The sequence below is a fragment of the Ambystoma mexicanum genome, chromosome 14, assembly GCF_040938575.1.
Source record: "Ambystoma mexicanum isolate Mex_15411 chromosome 14, UKY_AmexF1_1, whole genome shotgun sequence".
Lineage (NCBI taxonomy): Eukaryota > Metazoa > Chordata > Amphibia > Caudata > Ambystomatidae > Ambystoma > Ambystoma mexicanum.
Genome location: NC_090940.1, coordinates 570732185 through 570743340, shown reverse-complemented (window position 1 = coordinate 570743340; position 11156 = coordinate 570732185). Strand labels below are relative to the sequence as shown.

The following is an 11156-nucleotide window of genomic DNA, read 5'->3' as shown; positions in this document are numbered from 1 at the left end:
TTTCACTGTAGCACAGTAACATTCTTTAACTTTGCTGGCCTCGTGTTGCTGACACTCCTGCTGCAATTTAAACAGCCTTTCCAGCATGGACGCCCTGTCTGCTTTACAGCTGTAGTTTGTGCCTTGTCCTGAGCCTGTTCACAGTGCCATTGTCTGGCTTTGCCAACATCAGCCAACCACCATCACCGGGAGGCAGGAGAAAGCTCTTTTTTTCAAAGGCCTGCATCGAGGTCCTGGCATTCCAACTTCTTCACCCAGCTGATCTCTGTGAGGAGGGAGGGTCAGCTGCTCACTGTCTGAGCACACCCTGCCCCTGCAACCTTCACCAGCGGCCTGGTAAGGCTTGTATTTGTTTTCTGTGGTCCTCTGGGCCCATCGTGTCCCTCGAGGCACTCTACCTCCAAATATTCAAATTGAGCCTGACTTTTTCTGCACCACAGCTGTTTTCACTGTAGCACTGAGTAACGTGCTTTAACTTTGTTGTCCTCATTTTTCCGACACTTCTGCTGCAATTTAAAACAGCCTTTCCAGCATGGCTGGCCTGTCTGCTTTACAGCTGTAGTTCGTGTCATGTGCTGAGCCTGCTCCTGCCCCCATTGGCAGGCTTTGCCGGCTTCAGCCAACCACCATCACTGTGAGGCGGGAGCCAGCCCTTGTTTTCAAAGGCCCGCATCTAAGACCCCTGTCTGCTCCCTGTCGGCTAACAGAATGCTACATGAGACTAACGCCACAACCGGCCTGTCCCTGATGTTGCTACCTCACTTGCCTTCGAAACTGGACTACCTAGACTCTCTTACCTCACTCACCATGGGTTAGTGCCCTCCTTGTGATTGCCCTTCTCCCTTCTTGGGACATTCACTTCCTTCTATGCTTGCTCTCACATTTCTTCCTGTTATGCTCTCAAATGCACTTGTTTCTGCACGCACCTCTAACTTGTGATTCATACTGCGATTCTATTCCTACTATGCCTTAGCATTTAACTTGAAAGTCAAACTTGGGTTTCTTTTACATTTAACGTTGAAAGTCAGATTTGGGTGTGTTTTGCATTTAACTTTGATAGTCAGATTGGGGTGTGTTTTACATTTAACTTTGAAAGTCAGACTTAGGTATGTTTTGCATTTAAAGGTTGCAATTGGTTGGAGTTATCTGGGTCGGGAATCCCTACCTACCGTGCACCTTTCTTTAGAACCACTAGGTAAGTCAACCTGCAGCCTCACTCCTTTTTCGTCTGGGGACCAACTCCAGATCCCCAAATGGCTGAATGGTTAGTGGGATGACAAACTGCGGATAATGATGGGCGCTGGGGGGCTTCAATGGCCCAGGCATGTAGCGATTATGTTTAGATATAGGTTCATGGTCAGATCAGAACAATCTTCTTTGTGCTTAAAACGTATTGCTTTATTATTGCTTTTGCAATTCCACACGGTAAAAATGAAACATCATAGTGGCAGATAACGACAGTCATTAACCCATTGGTGAGTGCAAACAGCCGACTCGCGTTTCGACCTAAGTCTTTTTCAGGGCTGTGAATTGTGAATAGTGGTTGAGTGCAGAGATCAGTGTAGTGACATATGGGTTGATCACACATGGCAATGAGAATTCAACATTGATAGCGAAGTCAAATAAATGAACACATATGGTTGCGGATGAGATGGTTATACATTGGATGATGATGCATGAAAGAATTAAAATGCAGTCATGGTATTAGGCAAGGCAGGTAAGTTACCCCAATAAGTGGTGAGGGTGAGTGAAAGTGGAGTGGTGTGTGACATAGTTACATCGGTAAAACATTAACCCATGTTTTGAAATCATGACAGATAGTTATATTGGTTGAGAAAACACACGAGCAAAGTACCAAGGAAGAGAAGAGAGAGAATGTTGGTTAGTTCAGGGAAGGAGCCAATAAGATTAAAGGCAATGTGTTGAGACGGTTTGATGAGCTTACCAAGTAGAGTAGTAAGATGAGCTCTGAATAGGGCTGGTGGCTGGTCCTCCCGAGTCCGGGTGCCAGTTCGGCTGATTAGCCTGATCTGTGAAAAATGAGGAGGGTTGTTTTAGCTAATTGAATGGATGTGGGTTGAAGACCCAGGGATAAGCTTGAGAACATAATCGCTACATGCCTGGGCCATTGAAGCCCCCCAGCGCCCATCATTATCCGCAGTTTGTCATCCCACTAACCACGTTATGCATTTAATTTTGAAGGTCAAACTTGGATGTGTTTAGCATTTAACTTTGAAAGTCAGATTTGGGTGTGTTTTACATTTAACCTTGAAATTCAGACTTGGATATGTTTTGCATTTAACTTTCAAAGTCAACTTGGGTGTGTTTTGCATTTAACTTTGAAAGTCAGATGTGGGTGTGTTTTGCAGTTAACTTTGAAAGTCAGATTTGGGTGTGTTTTGCATTTAACCTTGAAAGCGAAACCTGGTGTGTTTTGCATCTGACTTTGGCCATTGATTGTAACCTGCTAGCCCTGGGACTGTTCCGTAATGCTGTACTTGCATACTCGTCCCACTGCCTCCTCTCTCTACTCACCCATGGTGCTTTCTGTTTCTCCTATCTACTCCAACTGCTTCTCTATTAGCTATCCTTCCCTTCTCACTAAGTCTGGTAAGAAGAAGTTTAAAACAGATATCTTGGCATCCAACCAGGTCTCCCCATCGCTGAGACCTATTCCAGCGCCTCTTCCAGACAGACTCTCACCAACATCCTCTTTGTTGTTCCTTCGCCAGATATATGGAACCCTCATATGATCTCAGTACTCTGTCCTGTCTCCTCCTCTCCCATTAATGGTGACACCAGCTGGGAAGTCCTTATGAATTGCTTCGACTCCTCCAGAGTCATCATTAATATCTACCTAAATGGCACTGTCATGGTCCAAGGCCCTCAGGCCAATCTCCCCCTCTTCGATAGGCGGTTCCCTCGCCTCATCAACTTCCTTTCATCTCTCGCTGTCCCCTCCCTCCTCTTTTGGCTACCTTGCCCTCTCTTCAGTCCTCCTCTGCCCCACCTCGGCTCAATCCACACCTCCACAGGACGCATCTCTGATTTGTATCCATCCCCGGAAGGTCTTTAAAGCTGGCAACCTTTTTCATCTTGCCACTCTCAACTCTCGCTCTGCTGTCAAACACTCCTCTGACATCTGCCACCTCTTGGAAGAACTTGACCTTGATGTCCTTGGTCTTACAGACACATGGTTCACAGCCAGCTCTGTCACAAGCTTTGACACTCTTCTCCCTGATGGCTACAAGATCCTCTGCGTGCTCAGATCCACCTGGCCCGGAGGGGGTGTTGCCCTGATCTTTCCTGAGTGGATGCCTGCCTCTATCATTCCCACTTCAGATTTACTGCTCTTTTGAATGCCTTGTCTGTGCGCTCTCTCTCTCTCTTAGCCACTCTCTTACTGTTGATACTCTCTACCGGCCCCCTGGTCAAATCACCTAATTTCTCTTCGAGTGGGAAGACCTCTCCTCCTCCCTCCTGGCCTCAAGCACTCAACTCCTCCTCCTTGGTGACTTCAACATCACATCGATTCTCCCTGTTCCTAATCGGTGCTCTTTTGCGACCTCTGCAATTCCCTCTCCCTTTCTATCCTCCCCTCTGGCCTAAATCACTCTGCAGGACATGCACTTGATGTCTTGATCTCCTCTGTCCTACCCCTCTCTATCCCTCTAACTACTCCTCTCTCCTAGAGCAATCCCTGTCTCCTTTCTTCTCATCTCTCCCTCTCTTCCCGCCCAAGCCAAACCTACCCCAACATTGCCACCTACCTTCTAGGACATCTGACCCATGAAGCGTGTGTCACTTGAGGCTCTCGCTGCCACCTTCCACCCCCCCTTCTACCTCTGGCTGATTCACACCCAGACACAGCCCTGTCCCTGCTCTACTCTTCTAATTCTGATACTCTTGATGCTCTTGCCCCTGTCATGAGGATCTGTTTGAAGTCAAAAGCCAAGTGCAATTCCTGGTATGACTCCGCCCTAGCTACACTTAAACGTAAGTGTAGGGCAGTTGAGAGGAAATGAAGGGCTTCTTGTTCATGCTCTGACAAACTGGCCTGTCGCCTGCTCCAAAGGCAATACTGACTCTCTGTCTTCACCAAGAAGAGAATCCACATTCAAGCCCATGTCTCTGCAGCATCTAAGAATTGGGCCAAATTCTTTAAAATCTGCAAGGATCTGGCCAACCCTGCTGCAGTCTCTACCCCTCCTCTTGACTCCCAGGCTCTTTGCAATGCCCTTGCCTCTCACTTTATCTCAAAAACCCAGGACATCCTGTCTACCCTCTCATCCTCTCCCCCACCCCTGCCCTCTTCGTCTGCACTTGCTAACCCTCCTTCAGCCACCCCCCACCATCTTTCTCAACCTTTCTTCTTTTTTCCCCGATGAGGTCGGTAGACAAGTCCAATCTATCAAAGCCTCGTCAAAACAGGTTCATCCCTGTTCCTCTAAAACCATCAAGGACCACATTGATACCCTTGCTACGGCCCTTGTCAATTTCTGCTACCTCTCCTTTGCCTCAGGATCATTCCCCTCCCCTCTGAAGCACTCCCTTGAACATCCTCTTCTCAAGAAACCCTCAGCTGATCCTTCTTGTCTGGCTAACTATCACACAATTTCCATTACTCCCTTTCTGGGTAAACTCCTGGAAAAGCTGGCCATCTCTCAGCCTAACCTTCATTCCCTCTTAGTTGGTGCTCTCCATGACCACCAGTCTGGCTTCAGAGCTGCCAGAAGCACGGAAACTGCTCTCCTGAACATACGTGAAGATCTGCTCTCCAACATTAACTCTAGCATTCCCCTGTCCTCATCCTACGCGATCTCTTTTCTGCCTTCGTCACAGTCAACCATATCACCCTGCTCAACCGTCTCCACGATAACCTGGATATCACTGATCAGGCTCTGGCCTGGCTGACCTCATTCATCTCTGATCGACCCTCCCAGGTCCAAATTGGGTCCTTCCTATCATCTATCTCCCTCTCTACCTGTGGTGTTCCCCAGGAATCTAACATCTCGCCCTTGTTTTTCAACCAATGCCGGGCAACTCTGGCCCACTGCATTGCCACTTTCTGCTCAAATTTCCAGTGCTACACTGATGACACTCAAATCATTTTCAGGCTGCCCTCGGCCACCTCTTCTCCTTCTCTCCTCTCTGATTGCCTAACTGCCATTCAAGATTGGTGTGCCGCCAACGATCTTTGTATAAATGCCAACAAGACTGAGATCCTCCTCGTTGGTACACCTTCACCATCTTTTCCCCTCACTCTCTGGCTGGCTTCCCTTGGCCCTCCTCCTACCCTTAGCTGCAAGGCTTAGAACCTTGGGGTCATCTTTGACTCCACACTTTCCTTCTCTGCCCACATCTCTGACTTCTCTAAAAGGTCAAACCTCCTACTGCACCTCCTCAGAGGTACTCTGCCTTTCCTCTCCTTCCACCCAGAAGCTCACTGTCTCCCAAGCTATGGTTCTCTCTAGATTCAACTATTGTAATAGCCTCTTTATAAATCTACCTGCCCCTAATCTCTGCCCTTTGCAACAAATCCAGAACAGGGCTGCCAGACTTGTCCTTGGCCTCAAGCCCTGGGATTGTATCTCTCCAACTCTGAAATCCCTTCATTGGCTCCCATTGTATGCAAGGATCAAATTCAAAACCCTCTGCATTATCCACAAGGCTTTCTGGGGCCTGGGTCCAAGATACCTTCAACTATCCCTCTGTAAATACCTCCGTTCTCGAGCTCTTCGATCCTCTACCTCTAACTCCCTCAGGGTCAGTCGTTTTTCAAAGAAACAAGCTGCGGGTAGATCACGGTCTTCGGCTGGGGCCTCCCTTTGGTACAGTTCCCAGCCACTCTGAAACTTGAGGAGAACCATCTCCGGTTCCGGAAAGCACCTCAAGACTTTCCTCTTTGCTTCTGCCTTCACCCCCACCTCTCTCCTACTGATCTGTTTCTCTATTGGCACCGTGCACCTGGTCATCCTATGGCCTCCGGGCCTAGGTACCTGCTCACCCTGCCAGCCTCCAGCACTTCCTCCGAGCACCCCCTTGCACTGGATCTACATCTGTACCCATACAGTCCCCCACCCCCTTTCTTTTCTTTCTGCACTTATCAGACATACCCTGCCTACTGCCTTAAACCCAGCACTACCACTGTTTATTGGCTTTATTATTTATTTATTTTATTAATTTAATATTATTTATCTGTTTCTCCTCTGCTCCGCACTTTCCTCTTCTCTCCCCTTCCATACACTTTTCCCCTTTCCCTTTCCCATGCACTTGCACGTTCTTAATGTCACTGGGCCTAGTAAGATCGCTGTTTTGTTTCCCTCTGTTCCCCTCCCTTGCCTTGTTGCATTCTGAAACACTTGTGTACGAGCGCGTTATAAATAAAATATCAATGTCAATAGCAATATCAATTACCCATAGAGGTACATTTCTGTACAGTGTTTCATTCTTTTGGTTATCTGCACCAGGGTGGCTTACAAGTTTGTTGGTTTTGATACCTTCTTTATGTCATCTGCCATGGGCAATGAGTGTACATTGCATGCACAAATTGTGGTTGCATGCATGTCTGAGATTGTCCTCTCACCACAGCTTGTCTTCATCTTTTCTCTCAGTGTGAGGTGCAAGTGCACCCTGGAATCCATGCACACTTCCTGATACTGTCTCAATCAGAGTGTGTCGTGTGTTGGGGGATAGTGAACAGCTGCATGTTGTCCGGAGGTACTTTTGCAGCGTTGTAGTACAGGGGTGTATGTTTGCTGGTGTATGGTCTGGGTATATGGTTGGAGTGCCTTCTTTGTAGGGATGTAGCATACATGGGGCTTTTTGAGATTTGCATGCCATTGTGGTTGTTGACAAGTGTTTTTTCTGATGTAGAGCTGTTGAATGACCTTTCACATGTGCACTTTCTTTGACAGTCTGCCATTCACCATCACCCACGTTTGTCCTTCGGGGACCATTACACGTGGTTCTTGTCCATCTGTGTCCATTCCGTGCTCCCGAACCACAATGCCACTTCAAGGGGTGTTAACGTCTACATCTTCCTCCCTATGGCAGATTGTCTATGCCCTCACCCACTGTGATGTTAGACATGTCCGCCCTCATCTCCGCTCCAGACAGTCTCCTCCTTGCAATGCTTTTTCCAGCTCTCCCTCTCTCTCTCTCTCTCTCTCTCTCTCTCTCTCTCTCTCTTTCTCTAACACTGCACTCCACTGCTCGTCAATGGTCACTCTGTGTCCTGTCTCCCTCTTGCACTCTGTGATCGTTGTACACTGGGTGGTGCATGTCTATTTCCTTGATCACTACATGAGTTGTCATGGATTCCAAGTATCTTTATGTTTTTGCAATGCATGTCTTTGCAATTTGAAAAAGTATTTGCAGGTGGGATGCAATGGATGAAAGTCAGGTGGGTAACGTGCAGGTAAGTGAAGGGCTCTCAGGGTGTGACTTGTGTTGTTGTTTGTGGCAGGGAGTCTGGCACTGTGTGGGGTCCCTTTTCTTTTACTTGTATGGGGGTTAACAAGTCCAGCTTTGTGGGTGCATGTAACACATGGGTGGTCATTCCGAGGTTGGAGGTAAGTACTGGGCTTTATCGGCATGGAGCAAAGAACGTGTCCGATCTGGTCACAGACCGCTAATTGAGGCCCATTACGACTTTGCGGGCACAAGCTTTGCGTCATGCCGGTAAAGAGCCCAGCGGCATGCCGCAAAAGGGCCCGAAAAAGCCCTTAGCGGCATGATGGGTGCCGTACCTAACAATACCGCCATACAACAAAGTGGAAACATCGAAGTCTGTAAATAACAGTGGCCGTAAATTACGGCTGCTGTAAATTACGGCCACCGTTAAATAACGGAACCGGAAATATCGTCATCGCACAGGAACGGGAAGGAGCGCGGCGGCCATCTTTAAAAACACAATCCATTGCCATCCTCATCAGGCAGCACCCTTGGGAGCATTTTGAGCCCTGGGGAATGCCAAAGGCCCCAAAGAAGACAGCAGACCGGCTCCACAGGCAGCGATTCAGCCCGGACGAGTTGCAGGTCATGGAAGACACCCTTGAGGAGCACGCTGACATCGTGTTCAGCAGGGACATGCGCAGAGAGCCGGTGCTCCGGAAAAAGAACATCTGGGCACTGGTGGCCCAGAGGGTGAGCGCAGTCGGCACCACCCCCCGCACCTCCAAGGACTGCCGCAAGCGGTGGGATGACCTGCAGCTGAGGGTGCAGAGCATCCTCTCTGCCAACCGCAGCCAGGCTCAGCTGACCAGAGGCGGCCCAAGTTCCCCCATGAAACTGACGGCATGGGAGGAGACGTGTGCTGGACTGATTGGAACGGAATCCAAAGAGGGCATCGGCAACATGGAGTGTGGGGCACCGTCGTCCGCTGATGGAGGTGAGTGTCCAACGTCAACACTGCCAATGCCAATTCCATGATATACACTCCCAAGGGCCGGCCAACGCACCTTGTCATGGTGCCCTCCCCCCCATCAAAATCATGCCGAACCAACTGCCACCCAAGCAAGTCCCAAGTGCAAGGTCATAACGCACATCACACATATTGCACAAACTGGCACATCCCATGATGCACACTGTGCGGATGGGTGGCCAGTGTGCGAGTCAGACTGCACAGTACCCGGCCAGGATGAGTGACTCCGACACCTGCATACATATCACACCCATGAATAGAAAGTAGTTCTGTTGCATACCCGAAAGGCTATAAACCCCAAATGACTGAATATGTGAATGTAGTCATGAATGTAATTTGCGTCTCAAATTATCACTCATGCCGTCCCTCTCTTCTATCCCCACAGGCAGTGAGCATGACAGTGAGGACCCCGAGACCAGCTGCCCCACCACCTCCAGGGGCAAAGGCATGGTCTGCCGCATACCAGCCAGGAAGGACACACCTACACCGGCTCCTGCAAGGCCCATGGAGGGTGCACCACCCCCATTCCTCCCTGCATCGGCGCCAGGTACATTGTCCACCCCAAGGTCCGAGGAGTCCAGCATCGCTGGGGAGGTGGCAGCCACGGCCCTCCTGGAAACCGTGGACAGCCCCTTGTCCATCTGTGGAGCATCAGAGGAGGACTCATACCCAACTGTCCACACCCCAGAGCCCAGCAATTACCCACAGGTGTCGTGCAGCGACTCAGGGGAGCCTGACACACCTGGACGATGTGCCTGTGGAGAAGCAGAGGAACACGCCAATCCTGTGCCCAGTCCCCCAGTCGAAGCCCTGTCAGGGCATGTAAGCCCAATCCCCTGCAGAGATGACACCCCGTCAGCTGATGCGCAGCGTGCAGCACAGCTCACTGCCCTCATCACTGAGGTGATGCAAGACAATCGCCAGGGCAGGGAGGAGTGGCCTGAGGAACTAAGGGCAATGCAGCAGGTGGTGACGGACAGTACAATCCGCCTATGCGAAGCCCTCGGACGCATTGCTGATGCCCTTGAGGCTGCGTGTCCTACTCAGCCGGCTCAGCATGAGGACACCCCCTCGACCAGTCGCTCAACCCCGGCAAGCCCACTGCGACGTTCACTATGTTCCCAGCACCGCCGGGACATGCCTCCCCCGGGCCCCGGGAGCACAGAGTAGTTTGCATAGCTGCCACATGTGGCCTAGATGAACACCATGGGACTACTGTTGGGGAGTTGAGGGGAGGGTGAGGGGGTGAGGGTGTGTTGGGGAGTTGGGGCGGAGGGGGTGAGGGTGTGTTGGGGAGTTGGTGGGAGGGGGGTGAGGCTGTGTTGGGGAGTTGGGGGAGGGGGGCAGGGTGGTGGAGGGTATGTTTTATACTTATGCACCTAAAATTTCAATACACCGTTTGTGTTGCAAAGTTAAACCTGTGTGGACATTCATCATTGAGCATGTGTATTATGATATCTGACAGTGCATGGTGTACAAGTATCCCCACACCCAGTGCCCTATGTCCCCATGTCATGCCACCCTCTGCTGACTTGTGTTTTGGTTTTAATGTCCAATCAATGTTTGCCACACGACATGTCCCTCCTGTGCATCGGCACCCTGATGCTGTCCTGCCCCTTCCTCCTCCTACGCTTCATCGTCATCTGGTGTTAGCAGTCCCATGTCAGGGGACAGGGCCACGTTCCAAGGGATGCACATATTGTGCAGCATTACACATGACATGGGGGTCTTGGACATCCTCTAAATGCAGTAGATGGGTGCCCCACCCGACCAGCTTAGGCAACTCATTTGTGCCTTCTACAAGCCAAGTGCCTGCTTCATCACCACACGGGCACGGGTATGGGCAGTATTGTAGGCCTCCTCGGGCCTGTCTGTGGGTTTCTGACAGGGGTCCTGAGCCACGGTGTCAAGGGACAGCCACCATCACCTGCATGTGTAGGGAATGAAGGTAAGTGTTTGGACTGTCCTGGTGGAGAACTGAACTAGTCTTACATGGCAGCAGGTCATTTATGCCCATACGCACATGTCCATGGATGCATTTACCCCATTCTTGGCCCCGCTATGTGTCCTGTGCAATGGAATGATGTAGGGGGTAGCGTCTTCGAGATGGTCTATGAACTATGGCACGCACATCTTGTAGTACAAGCATCGTTTATGCATGCAGCAGTCTTGGGGTTAGATCCATGAAGTGCTGTGTACTGTGAGATTCCGTAGTTGGCTGTGTTGGCTGTAGTCAGTGGCATATTCATCATACTGCACTGATCCGTACTATGGTGACTTCCAGCACTCCTATGGGTGTGCCGAACCGGTGATGCGGTGTGGTATCCCTGCTGGCCTCAGTTCAATCCACTCCCAGGGATGACTCTCCGGTGTGGTGATATGCTGGAGGCAGCCACATAGTGCATATGCAGTGTGTCTTCCTATATGCCCTTACGGTGTGTGAGGGCCGCCGATGAGTGGTGCATGTGTTGTGGGATGTGGCCTTGTCACATGTTGGTCATGTAGTGTTAGGTGTGGGCCTTACTTCATCAATGTGGGATTCTGTACTCATGTGCCATTACACTGGCTCTGTGGTGCAGTGTTTGCATGTCGGCCCATGTGGCGAGGGAGTGTGGAGTTCAGCTGGGCCATTGAGTCATGAGTTGATCCTGGATGTCGGACTCACCCATGTGTGATGATCTTGCTTGCGTTGCATACCATTGGCACGTTGGTGGAGTGGTATTGCTTGCAG

General features: G+C 50.3%; 1 protein-coding gene across 1 annotated transcript; it reads left to right on the top strand.

Annotated features, from left to right (window-relative positions):
* Positions 1-7971: 7971 nt before the first annotated feature.
* LOC138527219 (myb-related transcription factor, partner of profilin-like) lies at positions 7972-9595 on the top strand. The gene is made up of 2 exons (XM_069638336.1): positions 7972-8392; positions 8811-9595. Exons 1-2 carry the CDS (start codon positions 7972-7974, stop codon positions 9593-9595), a joined length of 1206 nt encoding a protein of 401 aa, XP_069494437.1.
* The last annotated feature ends 1561 nt before the right edge of the window (positions 9596-11156 follow it).